At 34.6% G+C, this 25,201-nt stretch overlaps 1 protein-coding gene and 1 long non-coding RNA gene across 2 annotated transcripts in view; one reads left to right on the top strand and one right to left on the bottom strand.

Annotated features, from left to right (window-relative positions):
* LOC127851296 (uncharacterized) overlaps positions 1–9,817 on the top strand; it is a 14,351-nt gene extending 4,534 nt beyond the window's left edge. Inside the window, exon 3 of the mRNA XM_052384997.1 lies at positions 9,592–9,817. Within this exon, the coding sequence (XP_052240957.1) occupies positions 9,592–9,817 (226 nt within the window). The remainder of the gene's footprint in view (positions 1–9,591) is intronic.
* Positions 9,818–11,264: 1,447 nt separating this feature from the next.
* On the bottom strand, positions 11,265–16,492 carry LOC127850394 (uncharacterized). Its single transcript, XR_008035273.1, has 4 exons — positions 16,182–16,492; positions 12,788–12,919; positions 12,167–12,292; positions 11,265–11,690 (listed from the first exon to the last, which is right to left on the bottom strand). It is a non-coding gene; the product is annotated as an uncharacterized LOC127850394 (long non-coding RNA).
* Positions 16,493–25,201: the final 8,709 nt, after the last annotated feature.

Genomic DNA, 25,201 nt, shown 5'->3' with positions numbered 1-25,201 from the left:
GGTAGTAGTTACAGCAACGCTAAGCAGCAGCAGCAGCAGCAGTAGTAGTAGTAGTAGAAGTAGTGGTGGTAGAAATGGTAGTAGTGGTAGTTGTAGTAAAAAAAATTGTCGGAGTTATAGTGATAGGTGTTGCTGTTAGCGTTTTGGTTGTTTTTGTTGTTTTTTTACTGTTGTTTTTGTTGTTTTTGTTGCATATCATTACAATTCTGAAAGTAGCAATAACAGGGACAGCTGCAGCATACTTGCCATTGAAGAAATATTGTTCTAGTGGTAATATTATAATAAATATTATATTAATAATTGTTTTATTTTCAAATATGCAGCTTCGAGAAATCAGCTCTACCGACAGATGAAACATGGCACGATGCTGCTGCAAATATTCGTTCTCAGATGTTTGACAAAATTATAAAAGCAATGGATCTGCAGACATTAGTTAAAGACATAGAGTGTCAAGTAAAAAAAGAGATGTCATTGGCAATACCAGCTTTTGAATCAATTTTAAATGCTTTGCAAGTTAAGTTATCGGGCCGAAAAGAAACTGTAATTGAAGAGAAGACCACCGACTTTCTTCCGGACTACGTAAGGAAAGTATACGGTAAGTCCATTGTAATGACAGCGCTGCTTACCCCTGCTATGCCTTTTATAGCTTTGGGAAGACTGCCAGTATTTCTTGTCCAGCGATTTAAAGAGTCACGTGAAATGTCAGTGATGGAAGAAAAGTACAGAACAGATAATGGAAGAAAAGACCAGATTAAAGAGGTTTGTGAAAAATACGCAAAGTATGTATTCCAGCATGTTGTAAACAGAATGGAAATACAAGCACAAGTTACAGAAACCATGAAAGTATGCTATGGTCCTCTTGATGAACTTGAGAACGAAATGAAACAGAAAATAGTGAAAGACAGAAAATTTTTGGAAGGCCTTCCAAAAACACATAGAGATATTCAGTCGGGACTGGTGAAGATAGATAAAATAAACAATAAACTACAACGTCTGAAAACGGAAGTCGATAATTTGAACTATGGTGATGAGCGATAGAAGCAAAGAACATGATTTGTTCAGCTTTTCCAGAATTTGTTGATTAAAAAGAAGTAAGCAAAATAGTCAATGCCAACATCTCACTTGATTTTTTTTAGAAAAAATCATTTTTTTTCAAAGTATAGTGCATAAAATGGTGAACCATTTATTTTACAATTAATAAAAGCTAATATTATTCGCCTGAACAGTACTACTTTTTTGTTACAACGTTATTGCTTAAGTGTGTTTATTGAATGTCAAATCACAAGTTGTGAACGAAATAATCAATCACTTTAGAAAATTGTATTTGTTTTCATTTATTGTATTAAATGTCAACAACTTACAATAACACGTATGTTGATATCTATGTTCATATGCTGACATGCGTAACACGTTTGGTTGTTGAAGGATTTCACATTGAGTGTTTATTTTAATGAATCGGTCGTGTACTTCTTATTATATTTTGTTGCACTTTACCTTAATGCTTTTTAAAAATGATACGGATAAAGAACCAACATTATACTCAGTGTATTTCAGAAATTACAGTATCGCTCTTGAAATTGTAAAATATATGTAAACAATCGCTTTAAACAATATTTCCGTTTCCGTGGATAGTATATCAATATATTTTAAGACAAACCAAATCATATTTTAATTATTTCTTATATCGTGGCGCTACCAGTGGTCATAGGGGACACAGCTCGAGGAACGTGTTAGGGTTTATCTGCTTTTTGTTTTTGTAGGTTTGCTATGTGTTGGATTATTACAATGCTTCTAGTAGTGTGTTTTGAGCTTTACTGAAATATACTTACAGATTTATAATAAAGAATAGTTTGTTCTGTATAACATGTCTAAAAATGTGGTCTGTAGTTTATGTAGCATTCTATTTACCAACTAGGTCATTTAAATATAACACATACATTTATTTTAATATTAACAATTAATATTTTGTATTTACCTCATTGCGTAATCACTGAAACCTATGTTTAGTATTAGTCCCCTACCGGTGAAACCGGAGAGGGACCTATGGTTTGCGCTCTGTGTGTCTTGTCAGTCTGTCACACTTTTCTGGATCCTGCGATAAATTTGAAAGTTTTTTATATGGCAATATGGAGATCATGCACGTCATTTCATTTTGTTCCTACGTCACGAATTATGGTTGGTTGCTATGGCAAGAAATAGACTAGAAATATTGCTGAAAATGTCGGATTCTGCGATAACTTTAAAAGTTTTTCAAATATTTTTATGAAACTTGAAACATGGATAGATTGCAATATGGAGATTATGCACGTCATTTAATTGTGTTCCTACGTAAAGAATTCTGGTTGCTAGGGCAACAAATAAACTACAAATATTGCTGAAAATGGTTGATCCTGCATAGGTAGGGGATTTTTCTTTCTTTGCAATAGTCTTGTCGTATTTGCTGTAGTGTATTAGCTTTTCCAAAATAAAAAGACAAAAATATAGTATAAACTACATACATTCTACGTTCAACGTTCCCTCTTTACTATTTTAAATTTATAATCAACCGAAATATTGGACATTTCTCACTGCCAATAGTGTGTATTGATGCTCTTAGTTTTTCACGTGTCAAATGAGTCGAGAATATTGTATACATTTGTTTTTGTTTTCGCTTTGTTGAGAATATTGTTGTTCAATAAAACAATATATATTATTCACGTCATGTTTATCATAAATGAGTTACTATTATTTAACTAGCAACCCGCGGCTTTAACAGCGTCACCTTAATCTTGCTAAATATGGCTTCATACATTGCCGATATATTTCAGTTTACAGCAAGAATAATATAACAAGCCTTTGAGTCAACTAACACTTGCGTATGCTTAAACCTGTAACAAAAGCCCACAGCGGTTGCCGTTCATCATATTGCAATGAATGATCGGTTTATCATCATGTATTGTATATGTGTATGTATATTTTAGTAATGTTATAATTGTTGAATACATTGGGCCAACAACCGTTAACCATTACAAATAAACCTCCACTTTTTATTTCTTTCGCGATTGAGTTTCGGCTCCAGCAAGAGACCCAATCTCTACAAAGTCGATGTTTGTATTTTCGTTTCTTGAGACTTTCCCATCCTACTTCCGTCAAAAGTTTATCTATGAAATTGATTAATGTCCTTTCGCTTAAGTTTCGCGATGCTTCGTTATACATTTTCAATTCATTTTTAATTTTTTTGTTTAGACGCATAGTTTTGGCGCCAATTGGTTATGAAGGCATCGCGACAATGCGACATCCGTTGCTATATAAATAGTACTTAAATAGATTAAAAGCTCTATTACAAGCCTTTTCCCCAAACTGCAGAGAAACAATCTGTCAAATGCGTTCCCCGTTTCATACTGAGCCATAAGATAACACATCATCATAACATCTTAATGTATGTAAGCGTTTAAAATATTGCAGACACATTTTCATTTCGTCAGATTGAAATTTATACACAACACTATCGGGGACTCGTTCGCGTTGTACAAATGATTTTACTCCGAAATAGTATAGTCAGCACTTGGACGCTTTAAGTATGACATGGTTTGATTGGGCTTTGTGTGAGAACTTTCCCAAGTAAAAAGCGACACAAGCACTGATGACTACATTGCTACTCTTATACACTGAAGTATTTTTATCAGAGTAAAGTTTACAACGCAACATAATTAATGGGCGATAATCCACTGTCCGTATTTTGCGCTGAAATGTTCAAGTGCGGCGACTGCGAACAACCAGTTTCGCAGCGGTATTTACGTTTATGAGTGGGAAATTATACTACCCGACAGAGATCTGCGTACAGTTAGTCGTGAACTTGTCCCGTGACTTATTGCATTGTAATTATGTTTTGAGGGCTTAAAGGCTTCTACTCGCATAAGCAACATCCCGTTGTTATCCATCGTCCTGAAGTTGGCAAAATATCGTCCAAAATGGCCGCCAAGATGGCCACTAAAACTATTAATGATCATAACTTTGTAACTATCCACTCAAATTTGATGAATTTGGTGTCTATACCTAAGGTTCGAGGGGCAAAGAACACATAAAGATCATCAGACATTATTTCAGTTTACAATAGTACAAACAATTCCAACATGGCGTCTAAAATGGCCGCCAAGATGGCCGCCAAACCCTATTAATGATCATAACTATGTAAATATCCAATCAAATTTGATTCTTTTGGTGGCTATACATAGGTTTCAAGGGGCAAGAACACAATAAGATCATCAGACATAGTTTAAGTTTATTATATTACACACACATCCAACATGGCGTCAAAAATGGCCTCTAAGATGGCCACCGAAATCTGTTAATGATCATTACTTTGTAACTGTCAACTCACAATTGATGATTTTGGTGTTTATACCGAGGTTTCGAGGGGCAAAGCACACATTACGATTGTCAGACATAGTTTTAGTGTATTATGTTACACAGAAATCTCACATGGCGTAAAACGACACAATACGAAGGACCACAAGTCCATTATTTTAGTATATGAATTTCGAATAATACAAAATAAAGTTATGACTTCTTTATTTTACCTTTCTTTTGCAACTCAAAATGTGCAACTCCATGAGATACACATGCATGCCAAATAGCAAGTTGTCAAGTTGCTTTGTTCAATATTGCAAAAGTGTACATTAAATGAGGGATTTTGACCCATATATTTGACCTTTGACCTTGAAGGATTACCTTTCACCAATCAAAATGTGCAGCTCTATGAGGTACACATGCATGCCAAATAGCAAGTTGCCCAGTTGATATGTTGAATATTGCACAAATGTATATTAAATGAGCGATTTTCGCCCATATATTTGACCTTTGACCTGAAAGGATGACCTCGACCTTTGACCACTCAAAATGTGAAGCTTCATGACGTACACATGCATGCCAAATATCAAGTTGCTATCTGCAATATTGCAAAAGTTATGGCAAATGTTATAGTTTGACGCAAACACACAAACAAACCAACAGACAGGGAAAACAATATGTCCCCCAGTATATACTGGTGAACATAACAAACGAATTAACCTTGTCCGCTCTCTAGCTCAACAAATTAAATAGGAAAATTATGTATCTTGGGGATAATGTTTGTGGGCATAATATATCGGAAAAACCAGGTCGCTCTAATTAAAGCCCTAACCGAATTTAAGATTTCCAAACTTGACCATGTTCTCCCTCTTACTCGAATAATTCAACAAACATCATCAAAGTAGATGTCAATGTTTGCAGGCATAATATCTAAGCATTCTTATATAAGCCAGATTTCTTTAAGCGCACACTTGATCTATAAATGTCTTCAAACTCATCGCAAATAACTTTAATTTACCGCCCTTCAGTTATATACAATTGACATATAGCTTTACACGGGCTTATTGTAGGACAGGTTTGCACCCCTGGATAGGTAAGGTGTAAGGTGGACTCATATATTTTGGTTTCACCATATTGGTTGTTTTAGTGTAAGGGTTCGTCTATACCAATATTGGTTGTTTTAGAGTAAGGGTTCGTCTATATATGTAACACTATTAGGATACCGTTTTTACTGGATTGAAAGACGTGCCTAATTGTTTTATTTTTTACCCATTTTGGAGACTTCTGATGTTGTTAGTTTCGACATTTGTTATTCATTTAAACGTACACGATGCAATCGTTTGCAAACGAGCTTTGGATTTGAGGAGACGAGTTAAGGTTGGTCAAGTGCAAGATTACAATTGTCGGCCGATTAGAATGCATTAAAATAAAGAAAAAGATTAAGACTTCGAAATATAGCAACAAATCACAAATCAATAGACAATTTTGTTATAAATTCCTTAATCAAGGCTTGTGTTTCCCATCTGAATACATGCTTGTCAGAATTTTCAAGTTTGGTACAATTGAAGGCGTTGGAGAAGTCCAGTATGGCTTGCCTTCGCACAGTAATGACATCAGTTCATCCATGATGTTTCCAGCTGTCTAAAATATGTTTCGTTGTAAGGTTGTGGAGGCGTAATGGGTACTTTTTCAGAAACAAAAATTGTGTTTATTTCCACATTGTAAATTGTATATATAAACTTATTGCAAAAATTCAACACTTTTTACTTGCCAGTTAACTGTTTACACATGGTTACAAACACATACCCATTGACTCGGTTAGGCGTTTTATATGGATTGACCCTGTATCCGAAATGTTTAATTTTTGTAAATTGGATATACATATATATTTACGATGAACTTAATAATCATACACAAGTGGGTTGTGCTTGTAGACAGAGCATCAAAAAATATCATAGAAAGCAAATTATGTCTTTGATCTCCAATAATATGTGAACTCAACTGGATAAATGGAAAACGGCAACAAATTGTTCAGTGACAAGAATCTTTAATTACGTTTTATAGTAGTGTAGTTTATTTTATAGTTTAGTTTATTGTATTGGGATGAAATGCAAACATTGTACATATTTATTTAACACAATATATTTTCTGAATACTAAATGAATTTCAGATCGTTTTACCTTTTCTATCTAAATAAATTATACTTTGAGTATACCTAACCCCCAATTATTATAACACAATGCCTTTCAGTACAAATTATTAAAGAACATATATTATGGGGATTCTAGTTACATGCATGTTGCGATTAGCATCAACAGAGATGCCAGCTACTTTCTGGGCTTCAAAAGAATTCGGCACTGATGGCTTCACATAAACTGTACATTGAACTGTAACAAATACACACAATGCTATTTAATGAATTCAGTTATCCCATTTTAAGTTTCATACTGACGCCTTAAAGAATTTTTTTTGTTATCAGAAACAATCAGTTTTAAGGACAACAATCACTTCACAAATATATGACTCCTTCACCACAAATGGTCAAACAAACAACTATGTGTTGCATGATCAAGTATGATGAAACGTTGAAACTCTAAATAGTATAACCTTCATGTAATTGAGATTATTGTATGCGCAATTAAAAAGTCCCAAAAACAAGATTTTTTAGTCTTAGTACACAATTAGACGCTGAGTCTGTGATCACATATTTTGTAAACAAAGATTTTTTTGTCATACTGGCACATTTTGTGCATCATTTTGCAGCATAGTTCCCGGTCAAATCTCCGACTTGCATCCTCATTTTCACTTTTAAGCTGACGATGGACTAACCAGGCTGCTATCACCTGAAGGCGGTCAAGATCGTCGTAAAGTCTATCACAAAGGTAGTCCACGACATCTACCGGCGGCTACCACTATGAACACTCTCTGGAATCTGGTAATACACAAAGTCTTTATACCATTACAATGATGTTTGTGTTTCATCTAGTTTAATATGCCAAAATAGTAATTTACTTTAAATATATATTCCAAAATGACAGTTATAATTTAAAATGAATATTTAAGATCGTTATGTATCATAACTCATATTTCTTGCAAGAAACTTAAATGAAACAATGTGGTTTACATGATTCGTCAATATAGGAACATTTTTATTGTATACTTACGCAATGAACTATATTTAAATCGATAGATGGTTCTTTTTCCCCTGATGCCAAATATTCAGCTTTAGTAACCTAAGGTGGGTAGGGCAATATGTTTTCTACGTGATCGACTGGTATGGGAAGATCAAGACTTCTGTAAAATTGCTGTGCCTCGCGTATAGTCATCGGATCTGGAGAGGTTACAAAGAAACCATGACCCCGAAGCAGATGTTTCATATCTGTCTTATATTTCCTGTACATATCATCCGATATCTCTTTAACTGAATATACCGAAGATTGTCCAAAGGAGCATGCCCTTGTTCGCGGAATGGGTAAGCCATCAAACGGCTCTAAATCTCTATTATCTAAACTGTCCACCTGCTGTCCTTTATCTAAGGAGTCAAATGATAGCTTAGGCACCTTAAGACAGTTTTCCGGATCTATATTATCAAACGTTTCTTTATTGTATAGTTCAGTTTCTGAATAAAATTCACTAAACAAAACTAATGTACGCGGTTGCTCATTGTTAAATGATGTATCTTCCTGTGTAGACATATCAGGTTCAACCGAACGTTCTGTTTGTTCTGCCCCCTCTTTATATATCTTATCAATACCTTCTGTGCTTGCATCGCCTCTGTTATCAGTGCCATGCACGTCTTGTATAGGTGCATCTTTGACCACGGCATGAGGATTATAGTTGGCTGACGTAATGCGTGTTGTGCGTTCTGAGAAGGCGCATGCCAACACAGGACTATTATCTGCTTTGACATCATTAGATTGTTTATAACTTGAATAATGATCTTTACCGACATAAAGAATGTTGAATTAAGTGTCCATGTTGTTAACGTCGGTGTTTTGCGTTATATGATCACGAGTATCGCCTTGATTGCAACTGATAGACTTAAAAGATTTTCCCGAATCTTCAACTTCATCGCCTTCTTTGTAATTAATACCAAACGTCAACTGGAAAAAGAAATATATTTCTATATTTTTTCACAATTATTATATAATTTTAACATAAACGCTGTGGTTTGATTAGATAATCCGACAACGTGACCAAGTTTTGCATTTTGTTATTGAGCCGCATCGTATGCATATAAGTACGTAAATATTCACCAACGTTCTACGTTTCTTAAAACAAATAGCGTAATGACTTCATTGTTTCCGCGGAACATGACATTTGTTTTTCAATGTTGATTAGCGATATGAAGCTTCAATAGCCCTTACGTCATTGCTATTCCGTTCGACAAAAGATGAAACCGAAATCCAAAAGCTCTTATTACGCCAGCGAATACAAATCCGTAGTCCCCTTTATGTTATAAATTCAGCTGATGATACACTTTGTGCTGTAACTATACACATTGGTTATAATTTTTTCTGGATTTCTTGTGTGTATGAATTGTGTTGTAAATTTGCATGGAAACCGTTGTTTTGTTCATTTAAATAATTATGCAATAAAATATTTGCAAGAGAAATCGCATTAAAGTTCACCTGCCGCGGTTTTAAAAACCCGTAAAACACCTTTATTTATCGAATTTAGTGCATATCTAAACTATTTCGCTCCTCACTTCATTTCAAATACGGTGTTATTAGCGAGAACGAATAGAACAAAGTCGCGATTTTTCACACATTCCGATGTTCTCGCCATTTTCATTCAAACCGGAAGTGACGTAACAGGCACTCAATAACGACTCAATTACGAGCCGGCATAATAAATGGATTCGGATGTATTATATCTTGCAACTTTAGTTAAAAAATTGTTGAAAAATGGAAGATGATAGCGATTACGATGAGTTTTCCGTTCAACCGTATATGTATGAGCCAGAATTTAGTGACAGTCAATCAGATTTTTTCTGATTCTGACTCGGACAGCGAGGAAAATTTTGCCGATGCCCAAGACGACCATCGTGTTGGGAATACGGATTGGTAAATATATAATTTTGTTACATGCAGGTGTCGGCAAAAAAAATATAAATTCTTTGATTGTTATTCTACAGTACAAGCTTGTTGAATATGACTAGGTTGTTTGGTCTAATTATTGTAATTAGAACGGATACTTGAACCTGTTCTGATTAGGAAGGAATGTTTGTATTGCAATTCGACGTATTTCTTTTATTTTCAGGTGTGCATGTTCATGTTGCACACCATATCGTGTGCCGATTGAGTGCAAATGCTGCACAGAATACCCAGAGCTGATGGAAAGGATGGACGAGGCAGGGGTAAAGTGCATAACTGAGCACACTGGCTTCAAAGCTAACTGTCTACATCCAGATGTCATTGAAGTTTCGTTTTATGAGTTCCTTGATGTAAATGGTCCCATCGGTGATGAAGAACCAATACATGAGTAAGTTGTCATTAATTATTAAAAATGTTTATGAAACCAGGACAGATTGTTTGTAAAGAAAATACACTGTAGACATTAAATAACACAATGTTTTGTGTGAACTTGTCATTTGTATTTCATACTGTAAATATGTTTTGATACAAATAATAAAACAAGCAAATTCGTTGAATTGATATCCCCCGCCTATATACTTCTGGACACAAAAGTGTTATATTTGACACTAAAAAAGCATTTTTTTGAAGATACAAAGGGCCATAACTCTGTTATTATCAGATGGTGTACAATGCCATTTGGCGTGCATTAACCTATTATCAATATATGTACTCATACCAAGTTTCAATGAAATCCGCAAAAGCACTTCCAAGATATGGCTCCGGACACAAAAGTAACAGACAGACGGGCAGCCGGACGGACAGCCGGACAACGCCAAACAATATCCCTCCGCCTCTGGCGGGGGATATATACTCGTACCAAGTTTCAATGAAATCTGCCAAAGCACTTCCAAGATATGGCTCCGGACACAAAAGTGCATACAGTAAAAAGCATTTTTTCAAGATACAAAGAGCCATAACTCTGTTTTTAACAGATGGTATACAATGCCATTTGGAGTGCATCATCCTCTTATGCATATATATACTCATACCAAGTTTCAATAAAATCCGCCAAAGCACTTCCAAGATATGGCTCCGGACACAAAAGTGCCTAAAGTAAAAAGCATTTTTTCAAGATACAAAGGGCCATAACTCTGTTTTTAACAGATGGTGTACAATGCCATTTGGCGTGCATCATCCTCTTATGCATATATATACCCATACCAAGTTTCAATGAAATCCGCCAAAGCACTTCCAAGATATGGCTCCGGACACAAAAGTGCAGGACGGACGGACAACGCCAAAACAATATCCCTCCGCCTCTGGCGGTGGATAAATAACATAAAAAAGACAACAATTTTAATCAACATTAAAATACGCATGTATACAAGATGACTGGGTTATCGAATTGTAAAATGAAGTATCAATTTGCTACACAATGATTTTTGGTTTCTTACAAATGCCAGTTCCTTATTATTTTTCAACATTTGAAATAAAAATATAAATACAAGCTGTTTAATTTTTTAAAAAGTACACTAGAATAACAACCTGCTACAACATGATGTGAAGTTGCTTACAAAATCTGATTTCTGACATATTTTCAGTAAAATATATATTATATACTATTATATTCAAGCTGAATAAGTTTGTTAAACTGTAAACTTAAGTAAGAATCTGCCACAGCATGGCTTGTGTAATTGTCAAGTTGAAAAGTACCTTTGTTTTACTAAACATACTAATATTTATCATAATGGTATCCTTATACATTTATAACTTCAGAGTATACAGATACATTGCATATAGAAGACTGGCTCATTGGATTTGGCACCGTCAGAGCAAGAAAGATCGACGACCTCTTCCGTCATGCGCTGTGGCAGCCAGAGATTTCCGTCCGACTCATACATTTGATTTTGCTTCGCCAGGGATGGAAACTAACGTTTTACAGTTGGTTGCCCACATGGACAACCATCTATAGTTTTTTGGTTTCCCATCGTAAGCCTCAACGCGCCCAGTACTATGTACATGTAGTGTCATGTGTAACCAATACTTTCTTTAAAAGTAATAGATAACTATACAACAAAACGGGCAACCACTAATTTCCATCCCTGTTCGCTAATTAAATCGCGAACGATGGTTCTGCACAGCCTCTGACTTCAGGATTCTGTTTGCAGATGAAGACAGGTGGCGGTGAAAACAGAATGTTGCCAGAGGCAGCCCTTGCATTGGCATCGCTCTTGTACTCCTCTTTCATCCTAAGCAGCTCTGCCATTAGTTCATCAACATAGTCTGAAAGTTATATTAAAATAAACTATAATTATTGATAAATTGTTCCTTCTTATTGGAGAATAATAAACAATGAATGTTTTTTGTATTGTTGTCGTCAACCATGTACTACAGAAATATATTGCGTTAAGAAACCAAACATTTTGATAAAAGATTGCATGTAAACTCATGTATTTATTTTGATATTTTAGATAATTTCACTATCTGTTCAGAAAAAGAGACTTGTATCAAGATTATTCTAAAAACTCAACAAGTTCAACATGCAAATACATTTAATGTTGTTTTACATTGAGAATAATCACCAGATTTTAGAATCATAATTTCTAAATTTTGTTTCAACATATTGGACAAGTTCAGGTGATTTCTGTAAGCTGTAATGTATTTTTTTTATGTGCAAAAAAAAATTCTTCAACAAGATAATTCAATATTGCTATCTGTGGTTATTATATATACAATAAAATTCATTATGAATACATTACCATAAGTGCAATTCTCTTTAACTGCTTTAACCACATGGTGTCCAGCCTTGTACTTAGGATAGGAGAGTTCTTTCCCTGTGGTTTGACAGTGAATCCCTTGTGTTCTGTTGGCCGAAATACAACCGTCTGAAATGATGAACATTTTGAATTTTTCAGAAAATTACAATGCTCCCTGCTGCGCCACTTTGAAGCTTATATTTGACGTTTGACCTTGAAGGATAGCCTTGACCTTGACCTTTCACCACTGAAATTGTGCAGCTCCGTAAGATACACATGCTTGCCAATTATCAAGTTGCTATCTTCAATATTGCTAAAGTTATGACCAATTTTAAAGTTTTTGGACGGACTGACAGACGGACGAACTGATGGACAGTTAAAAAACTATATGCAACCCTTTGGGAGCATAAAAAAATAGAAAGTTTCCCCATGTATAGAAACAGAAAATAAAGAATAAAAACTATATCACAAGAATTGAGGATTTTTTTTCAAGCCAATGTAAATATGTAACTCCTATCACATAAAAAAACAGGCTGTTTGGAAATAATTAAACACACTTATTAATAATTGACATTGTTTGGAGATTGTTAAACAAACTAATTATTAATTGACATTATTACGAACCTCAGATGTCTGTGATGACTGCGAATACACATTATCAAAATGTGATTCAGGATAACTGATCCGAACAGGCGACTGTTCACAAGACATTTCTTCACAGACATCTGGCTCTTCCACACATGATGAATATGGGTCCTACAAATAATTGTCATGCTACTTTTTATAAATTCACACAGAATAATGACAGAATGACACAAATGTTTATATCACTTAATATAAGCCAAACTATGCTATTGAACTTTGAAATAATATGTGTCGCACTCTGAGAAACTGGGCATAATGCAGGTGCGTAAAGTGTTGTCCCAGATTAGCCTGTGCAGTCCGCACAGACTAATCAGGGATGACACTTTCCGCTGGAATGGTATTTTTTGTTTAAAGGAAGTCCCTTCTTACTGAAAATCTTGTTAAGACGGAAAGTGTTGTCCCTAATTAGCCTGTGCGGACTGCTAATATGGGACGACACTTAACGCACAGGCATTATGCCTAGTTTTCTCAGAACCTGACAGATATATTGCAATCATTAGCCTTTCAGTGGTAGTGGGGATAGTCTGATCAGTTTCCTTTTTGGATTTTGAAATTGAAGGGTGCTAATTCTTAAAAGAGCTCTTCAGTGCACAAAGCCGTAATTATAATAAAACACATGCTTTTATATTAAAATTATGCAAATGAGATAATGATTGTAGGACATAAGCCCCCCAGGACAAAACCCCCCCAATGAAAAAATGAACATTTGGACAATTGCCCCCCAGTAGAAATGACGGTTAGGATATAAGCCCCCCAGTGCTTATTTTGCATCTGGATATTTGCCCCCCAATGCTTATTTTAGAAGTGGACATTAGCCCCCCAGTGCTAATATCATATGTTGTTTCCATTAGACTAGTATATCTCTGTAATTGGATTCAGTATTATTTCATCTCTCCTAAATATATAATCATAGAAACTTGGATCATTATAACTCGAAATAAAAAAGGTCAAGAAACTCACTTCAATTGCATAATCTTAGGTAAAACAAACATCTTAAAGAATTTGAATTGTTTTTTAATTAATCAATCAAAAGGATTATCAGCTTGTTAAAGGTGTGACATGTGGCTTTGAAAATATACTTGTCAATGAAAATTAAAGGCTTCTGTATTTAATCAATAAAAAGGATTAAAAGGTGGTGATAATTGGACATGATTATCTGCTCAATCGAGTAATGTCATTTAGAATTAGGCACTGGGGGGCAAATGTCCACGTCTAAAATAAGCACTGGGGGGCAAATGTCCAGATGCAAAATAAGCACTGGGGGGCTTATATTCTATCTGTCATTTCTACTGGGGGGCAATTGTCCAAATGTTCATTTTTTCATTGGGGGGGTTTTGTCCTGGTGGGCTTATGTCTGGATCCCAATTACTAAGTAAATATTTCTAATAAAATGATTGTTAATTGAAAACACAATTTCTATTATAAATAAAACTAGTTTCAGTTTGAACATTTATATTAATTTATTGACAAATACAACTTCCTTTATAATCATATGATAAAATCCACACAAGAGCATGGTGTAGGGTATAGTGAGACCTTGGGTGGGACTTGGAACTGCACCCCTTGGTTAGCTAAGCAAGGGCACTGGTCTGATAGTAATACATTTTATGATTGTTTGTTGATTTAATTGGGCTAGGAATAATCTTTTATCTTGAAACCATACTGTGTTCTACCATAATCTTGTGATATATCCAAAGATAAGGCGCTATTCAACAACCAAATAGCCATAAACTCCATGACACAGTTCTGTATGGATTAATACACAACACTGGTAACTGGTGTCAATTTGACTGGTAACCATGGACATTCTTGAAACTTAAGAAACTAAGAAAGCAATCATGTGCTTTGTTATATTTAATTGAATCTAGAGAATATTATTTCAGAGAAATGCCAAGCTGTTCATTGTTTAAGAAATAATAAATTGTACAAATAATTACAGTCCATGCACAAAACCCTTCTCAATTTACATTTTTATCTGAATAATTGAATACAGCATGCTGAATGGTGTTAGTAAATACTATTTAATATTTTTATTAATACTACAGTATTCAAATTTACTTTTACAATGTCTTTTAATCATCTGTGTAATAGACAGTACTTTTTTTTATTTTGTTCAATATATCAGTATAAGAAAGTTTACATAATTATTGTTTTACCAGCACTTTGATTCTTTCATACTTTCTTATCTTATGGAAATGTAATTAAAATAAGCCCAATATTATTTTTATACTTTGAATATTTTTGGTGAGTTAGCTAGTCTTATTTATTTATCAAATGGAATGTTTTTGTCAGTTTTAAAGCTGTTCCACTGATTAACCTATTTTTCCTTATTAATAAGAGAAGTGTTTTAATTAATTGTTTGTTACTAAGCCATTGATTCATACATGCATACAAATATAAGAAAATTTTGAAAAATATATATTAAAAGGTAAAATAATTAGGCATATCCATACTGAGCATAAGGCTGTACATGATCGAACCCATGTGTGCCCCAGCATTCCTTATAAACTGACTAGACTTTAAACTCTTAACTTTCAGTGCAGGAACCGAATTTTGAAGGCCTGTGCAAACAGTTTGGATCCAGATGAGACGCCACAGAATGTGGCGTCTCATCAGGATCCAAACTGTTTGCTGTTTTGATAATATTCTTTGAAAAAATTCTAAGAAAATGCTAATTTTAGAAATTTAGCAGACAACATTTAAGCAGACGACAAATTTCCCAGCATGCAAAGAGTTAAAGTGTGGATGAAATTGGAATTAAAGTGTGGATGAAATTGGAATTATCATATGAGCAGCATTTTCCAGCTACTTGGTACAGAAGGATTTCCATTTTTTGCGGATGTGTTCTGAGTGGAAAGCTCACTATCCAGAAAAACCTAATCCATCCTGTATGTTGACCATCAACAGCTCTGACATAACTCAACAATATACAGGAAATGGCCTTGAGCTCAGGTCACCTAGCTGAGAAGGACACATATCAACCACTGCGCTTATAAGACCACCTTTATGTTATTGATTTAATATAATTTATTTAAATATAATGCATGGTTAATATTGTGAAGAAATACTTATAATTTGTTTGCGGATTCAAATGTTTGACAAAACAATGTGTGAGAATACTGTAGTCTATAGGTCAAACATTTCTACAGTACAGCTTCCTCTCCTTTGTATTAGCCTGACCACTCCAGTATTTGAAATAAACTTGCATCAGAGACTATTGTGCATTATTTTTCTAACCAGATGTCAACGCATTTTTTTATACAAATGTCTTGAAATCATTTGTAATAATATGCTGACTAATCAGACTAAAATTATTTAGCACTGTGAATATCAAAATAAACAAGCATAGATTAGTCATTAGAAACATAATTACCGGTTCCTTTCAGAATAGGCGCCATACTTCGCTCGGTTGTGCTTCCCTGGTCCAAGGTCGTTGGGATTTAGAGGAGCTTTCTTTGAAGCTTTGTATGCCTCTGTTTCCGGAAATATCGTTGGAATTGCACCAGCTTTGAGCTTGAGCTTTAAAGGGATCTTTTCACGCTTTGGTAAATTGACAAAATTGAAAAAAGTTGTTTCAGATTCGCAAATTTTCGTTTTAGTTATGATATTTGTGAGGAAACAGTAATACTGAACATTTACCATGGTCTAATATAGCCATTATATGCATCTTTTGACGATTTTAAAACCTAAAAATTATAAAGCGTTGCAACGCGAAACGATTGAATAATTTGGAGAGTTGTGTTTTTGTCGTTAAATTTTGTGAAACTACGAAGATTGCTTATATAAGGTATAAAACACGTCATGCATGTGTACTTGGCGGAATAGCTCAGTAGGCTGAAGCGTTTTTACTTCAGGACTCCGGCAGGACTCTAGGGGTCACTGGTTCGAAACCTGGTCCGGGCAATGTTCTTTTCCTTTTTTTAATTTTATTCTTGATTTTATACTGGAGCTTTTACGATCCAATGTTTACAAAAGTTAAAAAATGCCAAAATCTGTGAAAAGGCCCCTTTAACTCCATTCCAACACTAGCCATAACACTTGGAGGATGAAAAAAAAACAACTGTCGTCAAAATGTTTCAAGCACAATCTAGATGCCTTACTCGGTTTGAAATCAACCAGTCTCCCATCGATTACTCTCCTGGAATTGACAGCCTTTATCCATTTCTTACAAGTAACATCATCCTTCGCAAAACGGAAAAAAACCTTCTTTCCATTTTCCTCACGTTCTTTGCACCCGAAAGCAACACACTGAACCATATCGAATAACGATTGTCATGCAAAAAATACAGAGAAAGCACACGATTTCAATAAAACTTGTGTAAAAGAATTGTATTTTGCTAACGTGATAGATCTATTGAGTGTCAAATTTGACATTTAGCGCGAAGTGTTCATGCTTCGATTCGTAATAACAATGGACGTGTATCCGAGTCATGCGCGTTGAGTGCCGGTGACGTCACAACCAAAATAGGTGGCGGAAATACCCGGGCGGTTTACGGAAAACAAAAACATCGTTTTTTAGTATCGCAATATGTTTTGCCATAGCTCTTGATGATTCCACTTGTTTTAGAATATACATATTTATAAAAATGCATTTTTCGTTATAAAATCGACAGTTCACCTTTAAGCGAGATTTTACGACCAAATCAGGTCAAACTTTCCTAATGCATTTGTTCAGAATAAGCAATATTCACAGACACGCGGAACGAATGATACATATTAACCAATTTTGAGTAAAAAAGACAAAAACACAGTTTTTGTTACATTTGGTAGCCCATGTGCGTATATATAGTATATAAGGATAGTATTGAATACAAATACGTTTATTTGGCGAAGATTGGCAATCATGCACAACGAGAATTGGCGAGTTGTTCATGGTTTCCTGCTGGGCAAATAAACTATTCTGTGTTCAAAACTAACCTGGTACTTTGTTCAGCACATAATTTATGCATGTGCGTGTTTTCATAAAATAAGTTTACAAATTTTGATTGCATGGAACAACACTTACATATCAAATGAAAGGAACAAATAGGTCACACTTGTGCGCATGTTAGTTGAAAATTAGATGATTGAAATGCACCAAAATAAATCAGAATAGTTGTTAGTTTGTGGAAGCGGGTATGGGATAAAATGGCAATTAATGGTCTCGATCAACATCGCTTGTGTAAATACAATTAAAAGCATGAACTTTTGTAAATGACAAAATAAAACGCAGCCTTCAAAGATGATTTAATGAAGTGTCCAAATCTACACACATGCATGATGTATAAAATGTATGCAATGTACAAACATATATGTGGCAAAACATTTCTGTTTAAGTTATTTTCATTAAATACACGACATATACTGTCAACGTTACGAGCTAATGCACCATCTCTTACCGCTCGTGGGAAATCTTTATACAGAACAGTTTTGAGCAAGTCACAATTAACCTATAACTGATAAAAAGCACAACTCGAATGCTCGGAAAACAACATAGTAAAATATAACAAAATATGATATGGTTTTACTTTTTGTTTGTTTAATCACCTTTTTAAATGGTTCTGTTGTTTACAGTTAATAAAGCTTGTTTGTCGACTGTTTGTTTTGGTAGTATGTTTTATATCCGAATCACGCTAAGTTGTGTTTTGTACTTCATTTGATCATGAATAGCAACTTCAGTGAAATAATTTAGTACCTAAATCATATACTATTTAATCAGCAGGAAAAGTGGAAACCTTTATACTACATATTTTTAAATGCAATAATGGTGTCGAAATTGAGATGAGCAAATAAAGTCGATATAATGATTATGAAAAAGTAAAATGTACCTGTCTGTTCAATCGTGATGATCTAATATCCGGTGATTCACTTTCGGTATTGGTCCTTGTGATCGACGAGTCTTCCACGTTGATGTGTTTTGATACTGGCATCCCCATCTTTCATAACTTATCTTAATTCATCGCCTGCACGTTTTGAATTCGCAACATTTGAAGTGCATGACAAAGTTCTAATTTTCGCAGGAGAGAATTTTAATATTTCTATTCATACGAGGGTATTTTCACCAAGTTTGCATTTCCCTGTTGATTTTTGGGAGGATTATTCACATTTACATAATGTTCGCACCAAATACATTAATCTACCCATAGTCTTTATATACTAAATTCAACACCTAGGTCGCGCACTTCAACACCAAGTTCATTAACCTGCAAATGCTTAACACTTTATCTGGTTTCAACACAGCCACAGCCTTAAAGTAATTTGAACGTATCTCTACATACAATAGTCCTTAAAACAATGATCCGAATGCTTGTATAACGCTGTGAAGACAAATAAAACTATAATCAAAGACTGAATAATTGATTGTATTGTTATTCACTGTAATTAGTAGAGTTTATGACGAGCGACGCAATGCAGTTGTTTATTGTTTTGTGAACCGCATACTTTTTATCAGTACTAAAACGATGACCACCTGATCTTTCGTTCAAACAGATTAACGCATACATAATTAAAGCAATAAAATGAGACATAAGAGAGAAAATGGCCGGATCGTTAAAACAATATCGGAAAACAGTCACTGTTCTTAGAGTAGCTTGGTCTTTAAGGGAAATCCAAATATCAATTGTAAGGCTATAGCAGATTTGCTTTGTAATTATGTTAACAGATAAATAGAATATCAATGAAAATACACATTTCTTCATACATGCTTTTGAAATCTTATTCACTATGGACACAGTCCTTAAAAGTTGTCCAACTTGTAATGAATTATGTTAAATAAATAATTTCTGTAAAACAGATAATCGACATTCAAAATAATATGTAGATAGTATCCTATTAAACAATTACAAAATGACCAAATTGTGATTCATCGGAATCCATTATATACTTTATACAAGTCTTTACACATTACCACCACAAATGAATAACAGACGGATTACACAATTTCATTTCTCCAATAATTTGTATTCTTGCGTTGAATGTTCTCGTTTTTTTATCGACAAACGTATGGGTAATATACGTATTAACACAACTAAACCGCGCGCTATGCTAAGAATGATTAAATGATTACTTCTAGAGGGATCCGAGTCGGTTAAAACTTAAACACGAGTTTAACACAGGCCTTTAAGCAATATTTATCTTGTAATTTCTTCGTCAACTATTTTTGAAAAAATAAGAATTTGTACATCTTAATATGGTTTACTTCTATAAAAACAAATTGTAATACTACTGACAGACAAACATTCTATAATGTGTTAAAGCAACAGTCATGATCATTAGTCGGTTCATGGTTGTAATATATGTTACTATATGTAATGTGTTGTGAAAAGCAACCATACAATCAATTTATCAGTAATAAAATGAAACATTTACCTTCGCTAGTCCGATTTATCCTTTCGTTAAATTATCAAGAGCTATGACGTGACGATGACGACAGGAAATATTGGTCTAGGCAAATTTCACATGTTTTGAAATTACTATCTATGTACTAGAATGTGATCAAATTAAAAAGTGTTAATTCTTATTTATACAGTCAGATAAAACTAAATTATGTGTATATTGAAAACAACCACAAATATATTTTTAAACATTATTGGTTTAATTTATATCAAAAAGACTAAGCAAACCATACCCATGATACACATGATATTGTTTTTTACTTATATTGTCAATGAATACTCTACTACACATATTTCGTTATGATTATTTCATTAATTATTAACTTTTTTCCGTGACTAATCAACACATAAGTTGAGGGAAATATTACAGTCATTGTAAAAAAACAACCGAGCAATCAACACAAACAAAAAAACAACAACAGCAAAAGCAACAACAGCCTACCACCAAGCTCATCAAAAGAACAACAATAATATCTACCTAAACTCATATGTCTACCTCGGCATTGCTAGGCATTTTTATTCATAACTGTGTCAGTTATATGGTCTAGAATTATAGGGTATAGATTAACATTAAGTATTTCTGAACTGCTTAAACAATTATATACTCAGGCATTTGTTGATGGTATTTTTTTGCATTAATTTGCAATCTATTATCTAAAAACACGGCAAACTTTGCTTAGCTTTCAATTATCTCTGTGTATAACAAAGCATATCCAGAGTGCAGGATAACGTGACTTTGTGGGGTTCACAATTAAATGTTAACGGATATAAACACAATGGTAGTTGGAGCATTTCTTTTCCAAATAACGTTGTAAAACAATTTTTATTAAGAGTTTCAACTAGTGCATAAAAGACAGCTTTTTGCCGCTTATGGAAATGTGAAATACATCAGACTTATTTCATTTAATAAGCCTGTGTTCTATGCCAAAAATTCTATGTGAACAACATTCATGTACACGATTATGCTGCACGATACCTGCAATTTTGGTACCGATGTACAGATGGATTGATGGATTAAAGGACGATGTATTAACATTGACATACATTGACCACAGGAAGAAGTAAGAAGGACTGCACCAAGACCATAGAGAAGACCAGTCATGACCAGGAAAGTGTTATAGCAGACACTGAGGGTTCTCAACAAGTTGGTTAAATGCTGCAGCGACCCCTTCAACCACACCTCAGACTGCTTAAGGACGATTCCAATGACGCGAACAACGACAGTCCGTCAATACTAACGGTTTAGGTGAAGGATGCAGTACGCAGTCTGATTGCAGGGTCCCTTACAAGCTGAGCACGGAGGAGGAAAACGAATGCAGCAAAGACGACACAAAGCCAGAAGATCTGAAAGGAGAATAGGTGCCATAAGGAATAGACTGAGTCTCTGGTCATCCTCTTACCGAAAGACCAACCTCAAGGTGTGTGTGAATTATTGCATCATCCACCTCATCGGCCATCCCAGCAAAGTTATGCTACGAATCATTCTCAACTGACTGAAAAGTAAGATCGACAAACAATTGGCGGAAAATCAGGCTGAATTTAGAGCTGGGCGAAGAACACATGAACACATCTTTAAGTCATCATTTAGAAACACCTGAAACATCAAGGTGAGCTTCTCCACAACTGCATCGACTAACAGAAAGCTTCCGACCACGTGTAGCATATTGGCCTGTTACAGGTTTTGCGAGAATTCAATATTGACAAAAGGCTGGTGCAAATGGTGGAAAGAACTGAACGGAAACGCAAACAGCAAATAACTTTACTTCTTCAGTTAGCGTCGTTCAGGGATGTGTGCTTTCTCTCGTCCTTTTGAACCTTCTTCTTGAAAAGATAATGAAAGACATACTTCAAGACCACCACACTTCCATAACCATCAGTGACAGACCGATATTCAAATTGAGATTCGCTGATGACATTGACATCATGGGTGGCACCAGCGATGACCCCAAGACCGCACATGCAGACTCTATGAAGGGACAGGAGAATACGCGATGGAGGTAAACACAGAGAGGTCAAAGATAATGGTAAACAGCACGAGAAAAGTTAAATGGCAAACATTTAAGAAATAGTAAACACCACTGAGGTCCCTATGGCATCATAGTGACCAGCCAAGCAGCCACACACCGTATATAACCGAAGCCGTAGGCTGAGGTCCATATACAGTTTTTAACTGTCTGGCTGGTCAGTATAATGCCATTGGGACCGAAGTGGAGTTTACTATTTCTTATATAACACCGAAGAGTGTCCCCTGTATCATTACATAGTGTTGTAACGGCTTACCGTACTTTTTTTTTCATGCAACTGAATGCACAAACGATGACGTATACATTTCGTGTGACGTAGTTTCTCTGACGAAACATTCCAGTTGGAGCTAAATTCTCTGGATGTTAAGAACATGTCGGACGTGGTGTTTTTTTAACAGTTTGTTATTTGTTTAAGGAATCGAACGAACGCAAAACGTATTTCGGATTGTGTGTTTATAATATAAACTTCGATAGGAATACAATAAAATAGTGTGAATTAAAGTAAGTTTTGATAAAGGGATGGAAGAATAGAAAATGGAAATGAATATCGTTTCGACTTTATTGTTATAAACATGGATTAACGTTGGCATTGATGTAAGCGTGTCGTTTATTCAAAATTAAGTTGTTGTTTTTAACTCTTGTAAAAGCTGAAATAGTGTCAATGCTTAACAATAAAACGCTTCCACACAGTGCAAATTTAGTGGTGTGTAAACCCAAACGGTCCATATACAAAAGTCATATGACTGAAACCGGTCATATAGATAAAGAAGGACCAATATCTCTGAGGTGTAATATCTAAATATTATATTTAAATAGAGATTGACAGATATCATTAAAAAGGCTTCAGATTTGATCTAAAAAAAGTCGAATGTGAATTGCTTTGTATACTCGTTCGATAATATTTGTAATGAGAACAGTGGATGTAATCTCTCGCTATCTAATGTCATAATTTAGTACGTATACTGAATTTGATGTGAGTTGAAATTAAATAAAACGCGATAACGTATTTATATATTAGATCATAAACGTGTGTAAATAAAATGTTTTCTTGAAAGTATAATTTAAGGGGCTGACATCGGAACAGGAGTGGTAAGCTGATTATTTTTGTACTTTCGGTCGAACTATGATTAATTAGCATACTTAAATATCATCATGCCATGCTATTGAAGCTACTTAAAAATGTTTGAAGAATATAAAAATGACGGTAATAAAAGATCACTAATATTGCTTGTTCATTAACGAATAACAAAATATGTCTAAAGTGTGAACAATAGCGAACACGAACGTATTGCCCATCACAGGGGTAAAACATTTGGGGAGCTTTTTGATATTTAGATACGTAACGCGTGTGAACGTAATGTTCCTTGTATATGCAATAGCTCGAATAGTAATTCTTATTCTGAAGTTACCACTGTCATGCGATCTGCGACGAACGCAAATATTGTCAACAAATAATTTATCAGTTTGTATTTGGTATTTGTGGATACGACGTTATGTGTATCGACACGCTATATCATGCTTATCTGTACATGTTTTGACAGTTACAAATGCAACGATCTATTGCGGTGTGACCTCAAGTTTAGTCACGATTAAATACGGTCCATTTAGAGTGTCGATCTCTTGCACGATGGTTACATTACATTCACCTCTGTGATGGGCTCAGAACGTACTATTTTTATGAAAGCGTCTCATTCATGTCATGATCATTCCAGGCGTTCATCATGGAGGTTACAGTATACTAAACAATCTCTTGCACGACGGTTACATTACAGTAACTGCATTAAAGAAAACCATCTCATACCATAATATCTTATATAAGTATAAATTCATTATTATAAAATTGATATGTTTTTTTATGTTAACAAGCCTACATACATACATACGTCGAAGTAATGCCTAACGTCACTCAATAAAAAATTATGTCCAATTGTTTACATTTGTTAAGTGCGTGGAATGATTCGATCTGCGTGAATGGGCAATACAATAGTTCCAAAGAGTTGCATTAAAACTCGCAAGTTTTTGCACGATGTATCGTAAATTTAAAATTCCTATTTCATTATTTTACGACTCTGATCCTACAAAATCCAAATCAAATATACTTTGAATGCGTTTGTTCGGTTTTACCCAGTTTCTGGGCAATATGGCATGCTGAGCCTTTTGCAGAGTTGTATGTGAGAGCAAGGAACGACAACTCTGCGTGGAGATTGTTAGAGTGTTTCAAAATCCTCGATCACACACGGTTAACACGCTCGGTTTTCACGAATAACAAATTTATTCATAGTTATCGGTAAATTTATTATTCTCTATTCTCAATATGCTATTAAATTCTCATCATCATTATCAACCATATCATCATCATCCTCTCAACATCATTATCATTAATGTCATCTTCATCCTTATTATCGATAAAAACATCATTGTTATTCTCGTTAATCTTAACAAATGTTTTCCAAACAAATAATAACTCAAAGACAAAATGGCAGTGGATGTTTTTATTTGACAGGACTTTCAACATATAAATGCAAAAATCAATTCTTCTAACGCCCGTTTGTATTCTATGTGCAACGGAGAAAATCTCAATGGCAACGCTCAGTTGATGAGTCGCGAGACGCTTGTAAACGTTTCAACATCCTTTTCCAGATGTCTAAAGAACTGAAACGATACTAATAAAATTATGTCGGACATGTCATTATGTATACTTAAACATGCACACAAACACATTTATTTATACAAAATAGACGGTAAATCTCAACCTAAAATTAGGAGTTCAGGTTTGAATAAACTGACCCCCGCCGATGCTCAAAGCGCACACAGGACGCCCCCAACGCCAATCAATCATGTTAAGTTGCTTAATATCCCATAAATTTACAAATCTGAAATATTATTTTGTTTACAGAAGCTGTGATTATTTGCAAGATTCATCCACCACCACCAATCAAGAGAAGTGTACATGAACTTTAAGTACACCTCATACAATAATCGGTATTAATTAACGA

The sequence above is a fragment of the Dreissena polymorpha genome, chromosome 11 (genome assembly GCF_020536995.1).
Source record: "Dreissena polymorpha isolate Duluth1 chromosome 11, UMN_Dpol_1.0, whole genome shotgun sequence".
In the NCBI taxonomy this organism is placed as follows: domain Eukaryota; kingdom Metazoa; phylum Mollusca; class Bivalvia; order Myida; family Dreissenidae; genus Dreissena; species Dreissena polymorpha.
The sequence above is the reverse complement of the archived record's forward strand: the minus strand, read 5'-3'. Positions and strand labels throughout refer to the sequence as shown.